Source organism: Hemicordylus capensis, chromosome 1 (genome assembly GCF_027244095.1).
Source record: "Hemicordylus capensis ecotype Gifberg chromosome 1, rHemCap1.1.pri, whole genome shotgun sequence".
Taxonomy (NCBI): Eukaryota; Metazoa; Chordata; class Lepidosauria; order Squamata; family Cordylidae; genus Hemicordylus; species Hemicordylus capensis.
The window spans coordinates 148,041,088-148,063,279 of record NC_069657.1 but is presented as its reverse complement, the minus strand read 5'-3'; the positions used below and the strand labels follow the sequence as shown (position 1 = coordinate 148,063,279).

Genomic DNA, 22,192 nt, shown 5'->3' with positions numbered 1-22,192 from the left:
CCATCTGCAGAACCAGCTACACCTGGGTGGCATTTCCCCTGACATTGGCCTTATGCTGGGGACCTGGTCTCCATGGTGATGGGCTACTCTACCCTGTTGGTTGGTTGTGCCATCGAGTTGGTGTCGACTCCTGGTGACCACAGAGTCATGTGGTTTTCTTGGTAGAATACAGGAGGGGTTTAGCATTTCCTCCTCCCGCGCAGTATGAGAGGATGCCTTTCAGCATCTTTCTATATCACTGCTGCCCGACATAGGAGTTTCCCATAGTCTGGGAAACACACCAGCGGGGATTTGAACCAACAGCCTCCTGCTCTCTAGGCAGGTTGCTTCCCCGCTATGCCATTAGGTGGCTTCACTGTACCCTGTAGGCACTGCCAAGTCACCTTATTTTGGTCTGGGTCGTTATCTCAATCTGCCCATCCAGGTAATGCTTTTTTCTTTTTTCCTTTTGCAGAAAAGTGGCCACTCGCGGCGTTTTGGGCGCTTCACGCATGGTGCGTTGTATTACTTCTGTCCCTTGCTATCAAAGACCTGCCTCACACTGACCCCTGCCCCCAAGCTAATACAGTTGGGAGAAGCACACACATAGGAGGTCCAGCTGGGTTTGAGGGCTACAAATGAACCATCCCACAGCACCCTGTGCCCTTACATCCATGCTGTGGAAGGCAGGTGGAGGTGATTCTTTCCTCTACCATGACTGTAGTTTATAGAACTTAGAATAGGATAATTGACTTCTAAAAAGGCCAAGGCTTCTGATCCTTTAAGAGCTGACATCCATTTGCAGGTGCAGTTTCTCCTATGGTGCTGCAGATAGGAGAGGTGGCACCTATTCAAAGCTGATCTGCCTTGGAGCTCTTACAGTGTTAGGAGCCCTGTCCTTGGGAATAAGGAAATTCTACAAGAGAAAGAAAAGGTCCAAAGAGAATTTCACATTCTCTCTCCAGAAAAAAGGAGAGGAGAGCTGGTCTTGTGGTAGCAAGCATGACTTGTCCCCATAGCTAAGCAGGGTCTGCCCTGGTGCATCTGAATGGAAGACTTGATGTGTGAGCACTGTAAGATATTCCCCTCAGGGGATGAAGCTGCTCTGGGAAGAGCAGAAGGTTTCAAGTTCCCTCCCTGGCTTCTCCAAGATAGGGCTGAGAGAGATTCCTGCCTGCAACCTTTGAGAAGCCACTGCCAGTCTGTGAAGACAATACTGAGCTAGATAGATCAATGGTCTAACTCAGTATATGGCAGTTACCTATGTTCCTATGTAACCATGTACTACTCTGTGAATCTTCTGCAGCTGGGATGAAGAGGAGGCTAAAGCAATGACATGGGTACTTTTTCAGTGTAGGGTCACGTTGAGTTCCATGCTTATCTTTTGAAAAGATGACTAAGGATGAGGACATAAAATAGAGCAGGGGTCCTCAGCCTTAAATCCCCAGATGTTGCTGAACTACCACTCCCATCATCCCCAGCCACAATAGCTGAGAATCCCTGAGATAGAGAATTTTAAAATCATGAACAGTGTGGAAAGACAGAGAGGGGGAGACCTAAGTTGTCTCTCTGTCTATTCCCATACTAGAATTTTGGGTCATTCAATGAATGGAATGGTGGTTCATGAAAGACAAGAGGAAGTACTTAATATTTTATATTTGTTGTAAAACATTATGCTCTGCTTTTCACACAAAGTGGCTTACAAAAACTAGATTAAAATGTAATGAAACAGTAAAAAAACCCCAACAAAATACAATGAAAATACAGACATGTTAAAATAATGGCTACAAAAGCAGATAACAGCTAAAGAGAATTAAAATCTGTTTCGGCCAACAGTGAGGAAATCCAACTGAAAGAAGTACATCTTTAAAATGTATCAGAAAATCAAGATTGGGAACCAGCCGAACCACTTTGGCTGAAGGGGAAGGTTCCACAGGGAGGAGGTCACTGCACGGCAAGCTTTATCTTGCATGGCCACCAACAAACCTTAGACGAAGCATAGAGACAGCACATTCAGGAGGCCTTCTCTTCTAGTTTTTATAGACTAGGCAGATTACACCAGGAGAAGATGGTCCTGTGGGTATCCTAACCCCAAAACATTTCAGACTTTAAATCACTTTGAATCACACTCAGAAGCAAACTGCTAACCAGTGCAGCTCGCTAAAGACTGGTATATGTGGTCCTTGGGTCTTGATCCCATCAGGACCCTTGTGGTTGCATTCCGGACTAGCTGTAGCTTCCAAAGGGTCTTCAAAGGCAGCCCCATGTAAAGTGCATTACAGTATCTAGCCAAGTTGTAATGGATTACCATGGCCAGGTCTGACTGAATCAGAAATGGGTGCAACTGGTGCACCTGCTAAAGCTGGGCTAGAGCCCCAGATTACAGCTGACACCTGGGTATCCAAGTATAATGCCAGATCCCAGAGAACTCCCAAACTGCAAACCTGCTCTCCCAAGTGGAGCACAACCCCATCAAGGACAGACCAAATCAGCAGTTCTCCTGATTAGGAGAACCTCTGTTTTGCCCAGATGTAACGTCAGCCTGTTAGCCTTCATCTACCCCTTCACCACCTCCAAACAGTGTTCAGGACATCCATTACTTCTCTAGCTTGGGATAGCAGAGAGAGATCTCGTTAGGTGATGTGCACTACTACCACAGGTTGTAGTGATGATCCTTAGTTTAGATGTCTTTAGATTACTGTCCTTAGAAGTAATTAGATCAATTAACAGTGCATTGGTTTATCTGTGGCTATTAGTTAAATACAGAATCTGTTTGTTCAGCAGCTCTTGCTTATAAAAACCAGATGTTGGGGGTAAACAACAGGGGTTGACTATCACCTTTATGTCCTGCTTGTGAGTGTCCATGGTGTACATGGTTACCTAATATTGAAAATGGAATAGAAAGGCTGTGGTCTGATCCAGCATGCTTGGTATTCTTATGATGAGGTCGCAATTGCCACCTTAGGGGTTCTGTCACCAGCCAGTCAGATTTACTTTTCTCAGCTGTCGCTGTGGCTATTAGGTTAGCACTGCAATGTTGCAGCTTGGAGGAAGGAGTTGGAGGGAAGTGGCACGAGGGAAAGAGAGGGAATGCTATTAATGGATGGCAACAGACTTGAACCAAGCCCTCAAAACCACTACCTGGTTATTGGATATATGTCTCTGCCATTGCCCACCCAATCCAAGGCTTCTGGGCTCATTGACTTTATTGACTTGTTTTTCCTTAGCCAAACATGACTGCGCTACATCCCCCTCCCCAGATCCTTACAACTTTCAATGGTGGGGATCCTATTCCTTCCACTCCATCTCCCTTAAGAGCTTCTCTTGTCACACCTGCCACTGTGTGCCTCACCCTCCCATTCACTTTCCCTGCGTATACATTCCCAAATATTTCTGCGTCTTGCAGACCAGATACTTTCAATTCCCTTCCATCACATTCCAAAATACTTAACAGGTTTAGACAGTAACAATTTGTTGACGTGTGTCTCTCTTTCTTGCTGCCCCTATGGAAGCGAAGTTTTCCGCTCCTGCAGAAAGCAAAGTTACGGTAGGAACTGTGCTATCCCGGGTCTCTCTTGCCTAGCTCTGTCTGTTCCACATCCTCCCTCCATCCTTCTCTCCGTTACTCCCTCTTCATATTTCTGCTGCTTTCTGATGCACCATAATCTTAATCTGCAGCCTCATCTATCAGCTGTGTTTCTTGTAGATCCTTTTGGGGCTGGGTAGGAGAGGAAAACCTTCCTATATGACAATCTAGGTATGACAATCTACTCATGCTCAGAAGGAATTAATAGCTTCTCCCTGCACTGTTTCATGACAGGAATATTTTTCAGTCTCCTTGCAAAACTCCCTTGTTATAGGAGGGTGATGGCAACTACTACTATTTATATACCACTTTTCAACAGAAGTTTCCAAAGTGAGTTACATATAAAAATAAATAATAAATGCATAAGATGGTTCCCTGTCCCCAAAGGGCTCACAATCTAAAAATAAAGTAGATAAAGTAGGGAACAGCCACTGGAGGGATGCTGTGCTGGGGTTGGATAGGGCCAGTTGCTCTCCCCCTGCTATATATACAGGTGAAACTCATGAGCTGTACGCCATGATCATCACAATTATAACAAATTAAGGCTTGACTTATCTCGCTTTGCATGTAATGCGTCTGTCTCATATATCAGTTTCACCTTTTAATTTGCATTACTGAAATTAATGGACTTTTGCACGATATTCTAATTTTCCGAGTTTCACCTGTATAAGAGGATGACCACTTTAAAGGATGCCTCTTTGCTCGGTTAGCAGGGGCTCTGTTATTCACAGAGAGAGATTCAATGAAGGCCAAACTGCACAACTGTGTATATTAACCGAAAACAACCTCTGAGGAGGAATAGTGTGGGAAGAAGGGGCTACTAGCCATTAAATCACTCCCTACTTTGAGTTGACCGCAACTTTCCTTGTGCAATTGTATCGTTGGCCTTTTCTCAACCTGATGAACAATTTGCTGCCACCTTGTTTGGTCACCTTTCTTCTTGTATCACCGAAGATGTTTCCTTTTTCTTCTTTCTGCTCTGGGGACTAAGGTCCTGCAGAAGACAGGCCACAACTGCCAGAAAAATGAGCTGTATGCTTTACACGGGACACTCCCCCCGCCCCACCTGCTGCCGCCCATGCCAGAAAGGGATGGGCTCTAGAGCTCTGTAGCTTACTCAGATGATCGCTCATCATTTGACTCCCAAAGACTTATAAATTTATATTTTTATCCTGCCCTGCCCTGGGGATGTGGAATGGTCCTTCCTTGCCCAGCTTGTAGTTGGAGGCGACTGTCTGCAGTGACTCTGCTGTATGAATCCTTAGGTTGTTGTTGATCCAAGGGGCAAATTGCAGTTGCATGCTGTCATGCATAACTTTCCACTGACTTAAAACAAACAAACAAACAAACAAACAAGAAGTGAATTGCAGGAGTCTGAAACTGGAAGTGGAGCAAGGGCAGGTGGGGAGTGCTCCCCTTGCTAGCTGTTTTTCTGCTCAGAATAGCTTTCTTTAAGCTGCTTTTCCCCTCCAGAGGAAAAGATATAGGTTCCTACATCTATCTGACTGTTGGGAGAAAATCAGCTGGAGGGAAACAATTTTGAGCAGAAAGCCGACAGCGAAGGAATCAAGCACCTTCTCTCCAGCCTCCAATCCTCTAATCAGTATTGCTGACAGATAGATAGATAGGTAGATAGGTAGATATAGATATAGATATAGATATAGTATAAAGAAAGGTATGTGAGGTATATGTATAATGTGTAGTTTGGCCCTGTCAGTCCCTTCTCCTTTTCAAAGTGTCCTCAAGAGGGGGTAGTTTGCCTCTGAGAAGTTGCAGGAATGTTTAACTCTTCATCTGCCAGAGATTCCCTATCTCCACCCCCCCCCCCCGGTCCACAGCTGTTTTTATACCCGTTTGTGTTCCAGACCCATCATTACCTTGAAGACACATATCTGGAACCCTGCATTAGTAAACAAAAGCAGAACAAGCCAAAAACTAAGTATGGTAACTTGGGAGTGAGGCGTTTCAGGAGAAACGTGACTGGTAAAGGAAGAGTTAAGCATTCCCTTTCCTTGGGGCTGCTTTGCAAGGGAGAAGGGGTGGTCCAGGCTTCATTCCACACAGCTGCAATAAAAGTTTGCCCTTAACCCCAGTCAGCCCAAGATATGGGAGGATGGTGACATATTGCATGTTGAAAGCAGCATTGCCAATGTGCCATTGGTTCTTCAGGGTCCCGGGTCATCTGTATATTTGCTTCTTTACACATTTGAATGAATATAGTTTGCCATTTGCCTTTACCTGGTCCTGATGGGCTCCCAGTAATTGATGGATGTGTTGAAAAATAAGGGAAGCAAATTGAAAACTTCACAATGAAGATAACAGAGCTCAGCCCTAGAATTCCCCTAATCTGAACCCTGGTTGTACAACAACATCTCTGCTGTGTAGTACATCTGATGCTACTTATGTGTTGAGTTTTGTTTTCAAGAAACAATTTATAGCATTTGGGATTAGTTCTATGCTGGGTGCTTTCCAGATTACCTGCTATAACTGTGATAAAATGCTTCAGTTTGGCAGGATCGAATTGAAAACAATCCCTAAATCTACAATGGGAAAATTTCCCTGCAATGGGAAAATACAGTTACTTTTTTGCAACGGACATACAATGGACATAAATACCATTTTAATTAAATACTGTTTTAATAGTTGTAACATTGTTTTAAAATATTGTTTTAAGGTTTTAAATTGTTGCAATGTTCTAGCTTTTTGTTGTTATTTATTTTAACCAATGTTTTAATGTCTCTGTTTGTTTTAATTGATGTTTTAACTTTTCTGGTTTTTGTTCGTGCGTTTTGGGCGGTATAAAAATCTGTCAAATAAATGAATAAATGAATAAATAATTAAATAATACGACATTATAGAACTACATCGCAGCGATAAAATCCGAAACAAGGCATCCGAAATGTGAACTGCACCCTGCTGACAGTGAAGGGACCGCGGTGTCACAACACAAGAAGTACGGAAGCAGGCTTAGCAGATAGGGATGTGCATGAACCGGTTCAGAGGTCCTTTTTCGGACCACCGGACCAGTCCAGCGATCCAGCGCTCAAGCCGGTTCAGCAGCGGGGGGGTTACCTTTAAGGAGCAGGGAGGGTGCTCTACCCGCCCCTGCCCCCAGCACCACTGTGTTTCCCCTACCAGCGCGGTGTCCAGAATCGCTGCATGTTGCAGCAGCCTACCCTCTTGCCACCCCAGTCAGCATCAGACTGGAAGTGGCCTCTGTGTGTGTGTGTGCACGTCACATGTGTACACACGAACCGACCACTTCTGGTCTGATGCTGACCAGGGAGGCTAGAGGGTAAGCTGCCGCCCTGCGCAGCAATTTTGGACACCGTGCTGGTTGGGAAAATGGGGGGGGGGAGAGCACCCTCCCTGCTCCTTAAAGGTAACCACCGCCACTGCTGAACTAGCTCAGCAGTGGTTCTTGCACATCCCTATTAGCAGATACATTGTAACACTGTTGTAGGGGTTAATCTGGAAAGCACCCTGGCCTGCTTCAGATTTCCAGGTAGTTAGACTGGCTGAAAATCCTGATATTTATGTATCTTAAATGTTTAGAATCCTCAGTTGATTCCTTAAATTGGTTAGTAATTATAAAAATATCAAGTGTGATTAAATCTGGGAGTTCTTATTACTTGCCTGCTGGTGCTTCACCTGTACCTTTCATATCCATTGTTGTCATGTTTTTAAGCTTATCTGTACCACTGTGGGGGTTGGAAACCTATCTTTTAAACAATGCCTACATTTTCAAGATCTTGTGAGTTAACTGGAGTCTGTTTGTGCCTCTTCCATACAGTTGGGATTAAATGGGACTGGGCACCCAGGGTGCAGTTGTGGGCGGTGTCCTGTTGAGCAAGGTCCCCTTCTCACCTTTTGCTCCCCCCCCTCTTGCTTCAGACTCGGAGACGGGAGAAGATGATGCCAGCAGTACACAGGTGACCCAACGCAGCCAGCTCCAGGATGAGACAACCTATAGCTCCCCTACAGGTGAGCAGAAGCTAGTCAGGGAACCTAATGTTTTCCAAAGGGTTCCAAGTAGAACTGGCATAAAGCTGTATTTGAGCCTGAAGAAGCTTTTCTTCATATCCAGTCCTTCTGTCTCCAAATGTCCTCACAATTCCAGCCTGTAGCAAAAGTGGTATCTAACACAGAACAGTTCCTGTTATTTGAAGTCAGCTTCTTGAGGGTATAGTTCTCCTGAGTCTTTGGCCTAAGAGCTTTTTCTTTCAGTCTCCCATAAACCCTTTGAAGTGAACTGCCTTACATACGTACATAAATGTCTACACAAATATCAAAGGCAGCCCTTTCATGAGGCAAGGTGAGGCAGTCACCTCAGGTGGCAGATCATTAGGTCTCCAGGGTGGCAAAATCCCCCCCCCACACACACATACACCATCACCATTGGGGCAGCTCTTTGGGACCAATCACATCCTTGCAAACTTTGCAAGGAACTCCTCTTCTCACAGTCTTTGCAAAGCATGGAAGAGAAAGAAGAAACTGCTAGCAACCTTCCCTGCTCCCCATGCACTTTAAAAGCCTGCAAGGTTGGTTTTGAAAGGAGTCTGGCCCCCACCAGGAGCAGCATTTTGCACCTTGCCTTGGATGCTGCAATACTTTGGGCTTCCCCTGACAAGTAGGCCCCATTCATGTGATCCATCTACCATGCAAAAAGGTACACAAATCCTATGAGAAGGGTATTTTCCTCACTGGGTGTCCAGCTCTCTTGGTTCATTGGCCTAAAAGCTTCCTCTCAGAATTCCTGTTGCTAGCAGCTACAATTGAAGCATGTGAATTATTGCTCCTTGGAGTCACAGCCACCTTGCCAGAACCTTCTCCTGGAAGCAGGGCACATACTAATTTACGCAGAACATCAGCTTAATAAGGAGGGCAACTTTATATTAGGGAAGAACTCGGCAAAGCATAAAGGTCATTCGACTCTACAGAAATAAAACTGAAAAGCCACAGTCCTTAACTAGCCTCTCTATATCAGGTCCCTGCAGTGCAGAGTCATCTCGGTGGCTCTCAATCATCTTCCCCAGAATGACAAGGCAAATGGAGTTAAGGATCCTACAGGTCACAGACCTTAGTGAGCAATTCATTTTTAACAGGGGTCCATATTTTGAAATGAGCAACAGTAAGATGGTTCCCTGTCCCAAACATCAACTCTTCTTTCTGCCTGTACTGCAATCTGTGCCATGAGATGAATAGTCTGTTATAATGGGTACTTAGAAGGCTAAGAGCTTGAGAAATACTGAACAGATCTCCTCCCCGCCCAGAAAACACCCCAGAATGCACTCCACTCTAGACCTAAATTTTTAGACACATTCAAAGGGAAGGAAGGAAGGAAGGAGAAAGAGAGAGATTAACACTCAAAGGTGACCAAAAAGTGAAAATAGATTCTTAGAGGTCAATTTTCAAACTGCTGTATCTTGGTAATTGCTCAGCAAGCCTGCATGATATTTGGAGATATGATGGAGCATCTCACCTAGATGCTGTGTGCCAAATTTCAGGTGGTTTGGACAGATGGTTTGGATGTTATGACTGATACTATATTCAGGGCTTATACAGGTGGAATGCCATACCCCTCACTCTGACTATACAGGCATTGGTATGCTTGTACAATAACTTAAACAATCTCAAAATTCAATTGTACTCTTGTGTGTGGCCCAGAAATAGAACCTAGAAATAGAATCTAGTATGGAATTGTGCAAATGAAAAGACACGACTATGCAGATAGGAGCTGGCTTGATTCTCAGTGGCTGAGATCACCAGGATTCAGTCTTAGCCACTGCCTCATTGTTTCCCTGAGTGCACCCACATAACTGAGCGATAAGTTCCCATTTGATTCAATGAGAAGAACACTATTGCGCTTCTGTTGTTATGGGAGAAAAACTTGCTCCCTTTCCCCCTCATTGGGTTGTCCAGCCCTCACCAACAGGGATCCACAGTGGGGTGCAACATTTGTGTGGGATGCACTGCACCCTCAAAGGGACCTTGCAATATACAGGCCTTGTCCCAGGGCTTGTTCTGAAGGTCCATAATGCAGCTACCATGCTGAAATCAAGCTACCCTGGTCAGTGCCTTGATAGGAGATTGCTTGGGAACCCCTGCAGGTATGCTGCCCTGAATTCCATGATGGAAGAGAAATGGCATATACATGTAATAAATAACACTCTCCTATCACACACATTCCACTCATCCTAATGATGGGCACATTGAAAGTCAATAATGAGAGAAGTCCCTAGTTGTAGGAGTTGTCTTCCTGTTTTTGTGTTGGACAGATTGCATACGTGAAGTTTAGTTCCGGAATTTATATATGTAGACTTCAGCTTACATTAAAGGTCCTACATGTGGAAGTGGAGGGCACACAATCCTCAGGCTCTCTTCTGACACTCTGTTGCACATGTAACCTCTAAATCAGTGGCCATATGTGAATATTCTTTTGAAATTCTTTGAAAATATAATATCTAAGCCCCAAGATCTTGTCCAAGCACACACATTCATGTACACGTTCCAGATTAATCTACCACAAACTCACTGCTCCCAACCCCTGCACATCTTATTCTGCCACCTTTCTGGCTTTTGAGATGTCAGCAGGCCTTGTCCAGACACATTCAAGTATCACTTTACAGTCATCAGGGCTAGAAACTTACTTTAAAAACAACAACCCTGAGACTGAGCCTGTCAAGAAGCTGGATTCTTTGCCACCTTCCACAACTGTATGTGCTCTTGGACTGAGGCATACACATAGCCCTGCTGATAAAGCCCTTAAAGCCTTGGGCTGTACATTCCTCAGCAACTGATGTCTTCACCACAAGCTTTAGGCTCAGGAGAGAGTGCCCTCTGGATTCATTCACCAGTTTGAATAGGAAAGGCAGACAAAGAGACATTCTTGCTGGTTGCCCCACAAGTGTGGAACTAGTCTCTTCTTCTAGGCCAGGGATGCCCAACCTGTGGTACTCCAGATGCTGCTGAACTAGAACTCCCATCATCCTCAGTCACAATAAATGGTTGGCAAACCGTATTCTAGAGAATCACCAAAGTCTATGCAGCAGCAGCACCAGAAAAAAAATATATTATGGAGAGTATAGAAGGAGCAAATTGCATTTCTAGTGGGTGAACTTTTCCTCACATATTAGATTTCTGAAAGCTAGTTAGTGGTATATTTCACATGAATGCATCCACCCTAATAATAAACAGAAGTGAACCCATGGGAAACAGCTCCTTATATATATTGATGCTATACACAGCATTCTTAACTGCCACCTTGTGAGCTGTATGTGTTCATGCAACCTTTAAAAAGAATATTTTTGTACAGTGTGTGTGTGTGTTTGTGTGTGTGTGTGTGTGTGTGTGTATAAATATATATGAGCATGCTTTTCTTTATTATATATATCTGATATATCGTTCTTTAGTAGATATATCTTTATCATCATTTATGATAATAAAGCAAAGCACTCTGAATATATGAGAAGTGTCTTTCCTTCAAATTACTAGAGGGGTCCAGCAATGGAAGGGGGGGGCAGTGGAGAGGCGAGTGACTTCACGGGGGGGGGGGGTGCTTCCCACTCTCCTCTAGCGCCACCTATGTAAACACTTAGTATTTTCCAGAAGCATTATCATTATAATTTATAAAAATTAGATTATTATTATATTATTATATTACAGTATTCATTTATTTTATCATATTCATATGCTGCCTGACATATGTTTTGCTAGGTGGTGTACATAACTTAAAATAAAAGTAAATAACAGGATACAATGATTGAAACAATTTTATGATATAAAACAGACCATTTAAAATTAATTAATTAAAAGCCTGAGAAAACAGGTATGTCTTAAGGGTCTCTTTAAAAACAGCCAGAGATGGAGACGCTCTGATTTTGACAGGGAATGCATTCCAGAGCCCTGGGGCAGCCACAGAGAAGGCCCGGTACTGAGTAGCCATCAAATGAGCTGGTGGTAGCCGTAAACAGACCTCCCCCGATTATCTTAATAGGTGGGAGGGTTTATGACAAAGGAGGTACTTTCTTAAATACCCTGAATCCAAGCCATTCAGGGCTTTATAGGTCATAAAGCACTTGTATTTTGCCCGGAAACATATTGGCAGCCAGTGCAGTTCTTTTAAGTTCAATGTGATATGGTCTCTTCGGCTTATCCCAGAGACCAGTTTGGCTGCCACATTCTGCACCAACTGTAACTTCCAGACTACGCACAAAGGCAGCCCCACATAGAGTGCATTATAGTGTCAAGCCTGTAGATTAGCAACATATGTACCACTGTTTTAAGGCCATTTCCCTCCAGAAATGGGTGTAACTGATGTATCAGCTGAAGCTGATAAAAAGCTCCCCAGTCGCTATCTCAGCCTAAGAAACCAGGTAGAGTTTTGGATCCAGGAGCACTCCCAAGCTACATACTTGTTCTGTCTGGAGGACTGTAACACCATCCAGAATACGCAGATCTAAACCATCTCTTGAGTTCTGACCCCCCAACCCCAATTCACCACAGTCAGTACCTTCATCTTATTTGGATTCAATTTCAGCTTGTTATCCCTCTTCCAGCCCATTACCACCTCCAGGCAGGCATTTAGGGAAGTAATGCCATTAGCTTCATCCATATGATATGGAGAAATTGGTTGATATGGAGAAATAGATTTAGGTGTCATTGGCATATTCATAACAACCAGCACCAAATCTCCTGATGATCTCTCCCAGCAGTTTACCTGAATCCAAGAGCCGGTTTTTCCCCCAGGTTTTTCAATATTAGAAATCAGGAGATTGTTTTAAGTTCAAAGTCCTTTTCATTTCAAGTAAATGCGGGTATAACCTGTATTTAACATCTACCTTTTAAGGAGATCATCTTAAATTCAGAGTCGTCTTTGATTCGGATAAATACAGGGCAGGGCAGGGCCTTCTCAGCTATTGTCCCCAGGCTGTAGACCTTGCTCTCAGCTGAGATGTGCAACGCTACCTCTCTCCCGGGCTTTAGGAGAAAAATGAAGACTGCCCTTTTTATTCAGGCTTTTGGCCAACGAGCTCCACTTGCTCTTTTTAAATTATTAGCTGTATTGGCTCTGTTTTTTAAATATTGTTATTGAATTGTTTTTATCTTATATATAACTGCCCTGGGGTCTTAGGATGAAGGGTGATATATTAATATTAATATTAATAAATAATATTATTAAGAATATTGGGCAACATCTAGAGTAAGATGTGCACAACTGGAATGCTTCTACTTGTTCATGAGGGTGGGGTTGGAGGGGTCTGATTTTTGTTTATTCTCCTTTGCCTGGGATTGCTTGTAAGAAAGAGGATACAGTATCAGTGGGGTAAATTAAATCAGTTTTAACACTGGATATCTTATTCTACTATGTTTATTCTGTTTTGTTGATCTTATAGTTACTTGACCTTGAGCCCTGAAGGCACCATGGGAAAGGAACTGAAATAAGTAAATAGCTCCCATCAATGGAAGTGATTATCTTTGTAGCCATGAGATTATGCCAGTTATACTTCTAATAGTTAGAAACCTTCAGTTTCCAACTTAAGCTTATTAAAAGGCAGCTTTTACCCACCTGTTCTTCCTCCCATGAGCACTTTTAATATGAACAGCTGTTTTGTTGAAGTCCCCTTGAAGTATTTTGAAGAGTTTACTTCAATTCTCTCTCAATATTCTTTGTGCTAGACAGATATAGCCCAGTTTTGCACCATAAAAGGAAACTTCTTTATTCTTTTGATCATCCTTGTACCTCTTTTTTAAATTATAGGTTCCAGTCAAAGCTGGCCAAACATTATTCCAAATGAGTTTCCTTCAGTGTCTTGTACCAAGGTAGCAGAGTTCTGTGGGTGGAGTACACCTCCTGTTGGGTTCCACTCACAGTCATAGTATTCAATAGAGAGTCCTAAGTAGGCCTCTCTCTCTAAACTTCAAAAAATAATAACCTGTCTCCCAGGGTCACTGAGAAGATAAACAAAACTATTGTTTTAAAGCACTGTGAACATTAAAAGAGTTATATATGTATTAACTGATTTAATTATAGAATAAGAAATGAATTATTTTCCTATTCCTGCTGCAAACGTCTGTATCACATAAATGCATTTCCCTTCTCTCTGGTTACAGCACATTAGGGGTTGAGTCACTTAGTGATCCACCAGATCTTTCCCCCCACTTTTTTGTCCTTTCCAGTTGATGAGTCCCCAGCTGAGAGAAAAATGCTTATTCTTAGCATCCAAGAGCATGACCTTGTGCTTATACATGATATATTCAATAGTACTGCATGCTCCAAGAAACTGGTATTTTACAGCCTCCTGAATTAAACAATATCTATAAAATTACAGAATGTTACAGGCTGTCCTGATGCGAGGCTCCCTCTGGCTTGGAATACACTGTATAGCTCTCTTAGCTCTGCTAGTCAGCCCCACTTCTCCACCAGTGCCTCCCAGTCCTAGCCCACAGCCCTGGACTGGCGCAAGGAGAAAGGGGAGTTCCCAGTCCTCTCAAGCGGTTGTTTGTGTTTTCGGCAGGGGAGTCGGACACGCTGGTGGATGCTTCCATGAAGACCACTCCGACCTCAGTGCCAGGCCTGTCCCAGACAGATGAGCACTCCAGTTGGTCAGGGAGCCAGACCACAGTGTTGGAGAAGGATCCAGATGCTGGCCCCACGGTGAGGGGACCCTACCTGCACCCCAGCATTCCAAGGCAAGCACCTGCCGAGGCCCGGCACCTGGGGGTGGAGCCGCTGGTGCGGGCATCACGGGCGGAGCTGATTGGCGTGGCCCCGGGGTCCGAGGACAGCCTGTCTCTGGGGAGCGACCCCTACGGCAGTGCCTTCAGCCTGTACCGGGGCCGTGCCCTCTCCCTGCACGTGTAAGTAGCTGTGGGGCCGTGGAGTGGGGTGCAGGGGCCATTGTGCTGGGACCATCATTACCCCATACCCTCAGTCATCATCTCCCACTTCTTTGTCCTTTCCAACCCTCAATCTCTGAGCCATTGATTCAATGCACTACTAAATCCCTCCTGAGGCCCTTCATCATGACCCTTAAACCCTGACATCATAGCACCTTCCATCCAAAGCCCACAATGAACTCCCACACCCCCTGACGCTCCCCATGTGATCCCGTCATTGCATCTCTTACCACTGCTCCTCCTGCTGCAATGTCTTTGCCCCTCTTACCTTTGCAGCCCCCTGCCATCACTTTTCTGATTGTTGCTATGAGAATAATAGGCTCTCACTATAGGTAGGTATCTGTCTCCCAGGCTGTAATCACCTCTCTTAATATAGGGATCATAATTGCCTTAGCTTATCTTCTGCTGGGGTTTACTCTCTTCCTTGAGCTTCCTTGTGTTATAAGGAAGAAGTTAAGCCGAGATACGTAATTATAAAATGATTATATATGATTATAAAATGTACTTCCAGTGACTGTTGCTGGTGTGTATCTTATGTTTCTTTTAGATTGTGAGCCCTTTGGGGACAGGGATCTATCTTATTTATTTATTATTTCTCTATGTAAACCACCCTGAGCCATTTTTGGAAGGGCGGTATAGAAATTGATGTATTATTATTATTATTATTATTATTATTATTATTATTATTATTATTATTATATTCCAGCCCATGAATGTAGAGGGTGTTGGAGAGTATAATTTACCTGTGATGGGTTTTGTGATTAATTTGCAGAGTACTAAAGAAGCTAGCCACTCCAGGTATAGAGCAGAATGCAGAGTTTAGTTGTTGCAGCTATTTAGAGAAGATACATGGAGATTATTGTAGAATCAAATACTAAGTAGATTTATTGGTGAAGTACACTTTGGATAGGAAAGACCTAATCCTAATCTATAGGTTACATAATGAATAGGTAGGGAGAGAAAGAGATGTTTCCATCTGCTCTCTAAGAGGAAAGGAAGGGATTCTGACTCTCACAGGAAATGCCTGAGGAGTCCTATCAGGGGTCATAGAGTAGAGATAAAGCAGGGACAGGTAAGGAGACCCTCACTCACTATCTCTACTCCTAGTGCCCCAGTGCTCATTTGGATAGTTGGTGCAAAAGGTCAATGCACTGGAACTCTGTCTCCAACATGTGGATCCATAGGGAGAGATAAGAAGTTGTAGAGCATGCCAAAGCCCTTCCTCTCCACCAGCCATATATGGAACCCCTCTAGCTCCTGGGCCATTAGCAAGCACTGCCCACACATTTTATTCTTTTCTTCCCCTGTAATAATGGAAAACTTGACACCAGCAGTTTTTCTTAAAAATGAAAGCCAAGACTCATCATAAAAACGAAAGCTGAGAGACTCGTGCTCTGAAAATGACAGCAAATCCCACGTTGAACTGCAGAGGCAGGGAGTGTAGTAAGGAACTGCTAGAGTGTGTGTGTGCAGAGGTATGTTAGGATCAAGATTTAAGGGGCACTTAGAGATTCCCTCATCTACCTTCTCTTCCTTCCTAAGGTTGCTTTCCTTTCCTTGTCCTCATGCTTATCATCAACACTGCCTGCTGTTAAAGAGTGAAGGAAAAGCTATGGCATATGACTAAGAGAGTGTGTGTGTGTGTGTGTGTCTGTGCGTGTGTGTGTAGATGAACATGGACACCCTTTTCTTTTGCAGAGGAATGTGCATGCCTGCTTGAATGTATAGTTGAGTTACTATGTATGCCTGTAGCTTGCACCAGGGGCTTTTACGCACAGCAGGTTTTACCGTGAGTTTACGGGGAGACTTAGTGCGAACTCGAAGTTGTCCCAAAAATCCGATGCAAATAGTGGACTTTTTTACCCGGATATAAATCGGGTCACACTCTGATGCACAGTGAAAAACCCGAGTTGTGTGTGAACTGCTCCCCGATAAATCGCAGGGACTTTGGGGTAAATCTAGTTGATATGTGACCACACCCCCTCCATTCCAGAGATGCGAGCTAAAGGGCTTCAAAGGCCCCATGTGAAAAGCTTCCAGGAGAAGGTATGTTTATGTACATGATCCTGCTATGTATTCAGGGGCGTATCTAGGGTGAGGCAGGCATGGCACGTGCCCTGGGTGCCACTTGAAAGGGGGCACCATTTTTTAAATTTTAAAAATGGCCTCCAAAAACAAAATGGCCACCGCACATGCTCAAATGGCCTCTGTGAGGCCCTAGGCCATGCCAGGCCTCTCAGAGGCCATTTGAGCATGTGTGGTGGCCATTTTGTTTTCAGTGGCCATTAAAAAAAACTATTTTTAAAAATGGCCAACGGACATGCTCAAATGGTCCCTGCGAGGCCCTAGAGCAGGGATGGGGAACCTTGGCCCTCCAGCTGTTTTTGAACTGCAGTTCGTATCATCCCCAGCCATTGGCTGGGGCTGGTGGGAGTTGTAGTTCAAAAACAGCTGGAGGGCCAAGGTTCACCACCCCTGCCATAGAGGCCAGCGGGGGAGGGGGAACCTTTGGAGACAACCCCACAGCCTTTAGGAAGCCCCCCAAAGGGATAAATTTAATATAATATAAGTCACTGTACACATATTCAGTTTGGCACTATGTACAGAGAATCAGGGCTTGTGAATACTGAGCTGAAGCTTATGAGCTAGGATTGTATTCATTTGCTCTTATTTTGCTTCTTGTGATAAGTGAGTTAAATGTGATGTCTTAATAATATGGCTATTAATGGTGAGTTTGTCTTTGAATCAGTGTGAAATCCTTAGTATTATGGCCCACTGGGAGTTTCTTGCTCTCTTTCTCTCAGTTTGTCTTTCTGAAATACTAGAATATATTCCAAGCAGTGACACAGTTTACTCTGCATATCCTTTAATTATTTTCAGAGTGTCTGGGAAAAGTCAATTTTAAAACTTATGTAATAGTGATGCATAGTAGAGAATTAGACAGGCACTTCTGTTTAGTTTTCCAAGTACACCTCCACATAGTATTTGGGTATTTCATGAGCCCCAGCATACTGAAATTTGTAGTTTTCCAGCATTTTTTGGTCTGGCTACGTCCAATGCTAAATAGTTTTTGAAATAGTAAAAGATTAATGAGCTTGACTTGTATTTTTCAGCTGATATTATGGTGAAGTTATCTGAAAGATGGTTGTCAGATATTTGGACAGGGGCGCAATTTCAGTGCTTGCCCTAGGTGCTATTTTCCCTAGATACGCCTCTGTATGTATTCTCCTCCCCTCTCCCTTCTGTTGCATTTCTGGCTGCACTAGGGCCTCCCCCATGTTCTCCTGCCCCCACTTCACCATCACCCATCTGGACAAACCTCCCTGAGTATCTACGACATCACTGCCCTTCAGCCCGAATGACTCCCAAATTTCTTCTTTTGGCCTAGTGTGACACCCTGGCACAGCTCATTCAGGAGGCAAGGCCAACAGTTGGGTCCTGCTATTGAGAGTGGCTGTTTTTCCTGGACCTTGTTGGGCAGAGAAGCCTAAATGAGCCAGAGCAAGAAGATGGAAACAAGCCTCTCACTCCCACAACATGTACAGTCCCCAGGGCCACAAGCAAATCTGACTTGGTGGGACAAATCCTCCCCTATACCTCCAGTCAGGAAAGATTCAGATGGCTATTGTTCTCTCTTCTCAAAGAAGTGAAGAATCTCCTTGCCCTTTTTTCTCTTTCATTGATAATTTATTTAACCCCAGGAGCCACTGTAAGTATATGTCCTCCTGCCTGCAACTTCTTGCCCCATAGGTGTTTTCCTCCTTGCTGCTCACCTTTCCTGAGCTTTCAGGTTAACCTGCCTTAGCAAGCCTCATCCTCTTTTGTTTTCCAACTGCAGCAGCCTTCCCCATGGTGGCTATCGGAGGGATGATGCCCACAGCAGCAGCAAAACCAGCTCAGATACCCTCCACCTGCCTTCACAGAAACCTCCTCTCCAGCGCCCAGTGTCCCCCCGAGCAGGGCAGTGCCCAGTCCAGCCACCTGGAGCCAGCCACGGCCCCACACCACCTGTGGCTCCCCGAAGAAAGCTGCTGATGCCCCCTGAGCTCCAGGACACAGCATCGGAAGAGTTTGATGAGAAGCTGAAGCGCCTGAAGTCATCTGGCTACTCTCAGGCTTGCACAGGAGAGTCAAGGCCCCAGACACCACTGAGCGAGGCCTCCAGCCGCGTCTCTGTCCTTCGCCCATCTCCTAAGCTGCCCCGGTCAGGCACCAAGATCTTTGACAAGCTCAAGTTCTTTGAGGAGCGGCGGAAGAGCCTGGAACAGAACGATAACCCTTTTGTCGGCCACACATGGCTACCCCTACGCAAGACACGCTCCTTTGATCAACCTGGCTTGGATGAAGCCAGCCCCTTCCTGTCAGCTGACTCTCATGAGGACCTGAGAGAGGATACCCGCTCTGAACTGGGAGGTGCAGCCTGCCGGCGCCATGCCTTCCACCAAAAGGCATCCTCCTTGGATGACCGCAGCCGCTTCTCCAGCCGCGTCTATGACCTTGAGCACAAGTTCACTGAAGAACTGGGCCGCATCAAGCGCACAGTGTCTCAACAGCATCTGTGGCGATCGCAAGAATTGTTCAGCTCACCATCTCCCCATACCACCACTGAACCACCTGCCCCCACCAGAGTTCCACCACCCCGAAAACTCAAGCCCCTGAAGGCTTTGCCACCTCCAGAGAATGCACATGGCGTGCAGCAGCTGGTGTTGTCCAGTGTGGGCCTAGTGGGCCCCAGAGATGAACCCAAGGGAACACAAAAGCCTCTGTTGAAGAGTGGAGTTGCAGCGGAGCAGGTGGGAAAGCAGAACAGAAGTCAGAAGGAAACCGAGCTGAATGGCCAGGACCTGCGGCGAAAGGTGGAGCAGTGCCCGCTATCTCATGCTGCCCCATTGGGACAGAGGGACTTGCTGCTGAAGACTGGGCCTCCTGAGGGTATTGATGGAACGGATGGAGGCTCTGTGAACCCAGCCAAAGGGAGCCAGGAGTCAAAGGGGCTAAGTGAGACTTTGCATGCCCGGAAACGGGAGTCCGGCCAGGATGGACATCCCCTGCCCTGGGCTAAGACAGAACCAGATAGAAGCAGGACAGGGGTTCATGGCACAAGCAGGGAGTTGGAGAGAAAGACTGGGAAAGTGGCAGAGAAAAAGGACAGTGCATTGCAGCCTCAGGATGGGAAGAGTGCGCGGAGCAGAGGCAAAGGCCGCCGGACCCGGCGCATGTCCCCCGAACCAGGTATGGAATAAAGGCAAGTGCTGCTGGGGAAGAGTCTGGCAGGGCCAGGCAGGGACACACCACTTTGTGTGTAGAGGAGAACCCCATTCACCTTCCCACAGAACTGAAGAAGAGGCCTGAGTGCCCTTCTCCCCGCCCCCCAATATGGGCCACATTCTTGAGATTCAGCTCAAGACACCATGCCCGTCTGGGACTGGAGGGAGGTCCATAGGTAAATGGATTTAAGAAGAGCCCCTTAAAAAATAGAGGACAAATACGGGTGGAAGAGAACTCTGAATTTAAGATGACCCCCTGATGTCTACCATCAAAGAACTTGGAAAAAACCTAGTCTTGGATTCAGGTAAATACAGTAGCTTATTATCGAGACAGCCTGACCCAATAAGTGAACATTCACGTGATGTCTGGTGTCAGCTTTGAATGTATCCAACTGTAATTGTATCATTTTGTGCAAATTCCTTCCAAATTGTATCCCGCTCTAAGAAAGTGAAATAAGATTCATCTGCTTTGGTTATTCCCAGCAACCTATGATCATTGTTACAAGCATCAAAGGGGCATAAGGCCGGGGGTGGTGGTGGATTTTGCCACCTGTGGTGCTCCTCTGATCAGTTAGGTAACATCAGTTTAAGAATCTGTTCTATTTTGTGTTGAAAAATCTAGAGAGAGATTTCCAGGGAGATTAAGGATTTTGAGCAAGTAGAACCAGCATATCAAAAGATTTTCTCTTGGGGCAATCTTCCACACAGCAGACCAGTTCCAGTCTCTCACCAGCAGGGAAGGCAGGGGTTAAAACTTGAAAACAGGTCGGATTAGATGATATGCTGATTGTGTAATTGGGGCAGGCAAGTTTGGTTTTTAAAAATAAAAATATCAGTCGTATAGGCTTTGATCCAGATCAGGACTGTATATATAAACCCAAACATGCTGACCCCTGTTATGCAATCAGTGTATAATCTAGTTGGGCCCTTAGACCTCCCCAAATGCAGTGCAAAGTCCTTAGTCCTCCTCAAATGCAGGGCCCTTAGTCACAGGGCCCTTACAGGTAGTCCTTCCCAAATGCAGTGCAAAGCCTCTGTGGCTTTCAGGCCCTAACTTCTCCCCTCTGCACATTCCTTGCTTTCTGCAGCTTTTCTTTCTCCCTCTCTCTGCAGAATCTTCAGATGATTCCTACATCTCAGCAGGCGAGGACCCACTGGAGGCCCCCATCTTTGAGATCCCTATCCAGGATGTAACAGTTACAGCTGGATCTGAGGTGCTGTTCAAATGTATCATCACCGGCAACCCATCCCCAGAAGGCAAGTGTATGGGGTTCCTGACACAGGGTGGGTGATGGATGGTGAGCATATAAAGGCAGAAACATGACATGCGACAGGGTACAGCCTGGAGCAGGGTAACCCAGGGGATGGGTGGGATATGGAGAGGGAGAGAGACTCTGTGTTGCCCAGCATCAACAATCCTTAAAGTATCCTGCTTTTTGACCACAGCCCAGGATCTTGTGGTGGGAATGGCAGAAAAAACAATTGCAGCTGCTTACTAGTGCTACCAGTGGTGCTCAGTCAGTAGTGAGGCTAGGAACCAAGACTGCCAATCAACCAGGGAGGAAAGTGTGTGTGTGTGTGTGTGTGTGTGTGTGTGTGTGTGTGTGTGTGTGTGTAGGTGCTTTTCCAGAAAAGCAAGGAGCAAGGTTGACTCCCCACCTTGAGCCCTTCTGCTTCTTAAGCTGTATTCCTTAGGTGAGTAAACACTGATTTTCTTTTCTTTTCTTTCTTTCTTTTTCTTTTTCTTTCTTTTTTTTTGGGGGGGGGGACTAACCTCTGTCCTACAAGGCTTCAATCTTTGGTAAACAGGCTTTCTCCCTGCCCTGGTAGCAAATTATATTTTTTAAGAGTTGGCAGTTCTTACCGGGAAGTAATTTTCCAGGAGCAACACTTGCCCATATCTGTTCTCTTGTGATACCACCAATGTGTGGCCCTGAGGTAAAATTGGGAAATTGCCCAAGGAAAGGTACATGATACAAGGTACAAAGAAATGTGATGATTGCCCTTTTTCTGAATTTCCTGAAGCCAGTAGTTCTATTCAGACATTATGTTGTACCTGCATTCAAGTATCTGTTCACTTGTACACGTTTTTGTATGAATGACTGCACCTACATTCATTTTAAAAGCAAACCTAGGTACAGGTTCCTCAAATGCATGGTACAGATAGGAAATATACCGTTGTACTGCATTTGACATAACATGTTAATAACTGGACCTGTGTACAGATTTATATTTGTCTACACTGTGCACAGATTGTACAAGTGTTGAACATGTGACTAGGGCTAATGTTTCTGTGATTTCTGTCATTCCCTTTGGCAATGGCAAAATGCCAGTTTTCAGTAGAAAAAATGCGTTATCTCACAGAGTGTGTATCTGTGTGGGCGCACACGTGCATGTGTGCACACGCACTTACAGACTGATGTAGTGAGATTCCCCACCTCCTCTGATCTTCTGCCCCCTC

General features: G+C 45.0%; 1 protein-coding gene across 7 annotated transcripts in view; it reads left to right on the top strand.

The window, feature by feature from the left end:
* Window positions 1-22,192, top strand: part of SPEG (striated muscle enriched protein kinase) — a 164,949-nt gene that overhangs the window by 57,380 nt on the left and 85,377 nt on the right. For 2 of the 7 annotated variants that reach the window (XM_053283565.1, XM_053287310.1), the window contains exons 2-5: window positions 7,460-7,549; window positions 14,083-14,425; window positions 18,303-19,696; window positions 20,845-20,988. In XM_053283565.1, the coding sequence (XP_053139540.1) occupies window positions 7,460-7,549; window positions 14,083-14,425; window positions 18,303-19,696; window positions 20,845-20,988 (1,971 nt within the window). Of the gene's footprint in view, window positions 1-454; window positions 495-3,491; window positions 3,527-7,459; window positions 7,550-14,082; window positions 14,426-18,302; window positions 19,697-19,888; window positions 20,037-20,844; window positions 20,989-22,192 lie in introns of those variants that run through there. The other 5 variants (XM_053285046.1, XM_053285791.1, XM_053286597.1 and 2 more) reach the window with 5 other exon arrangements.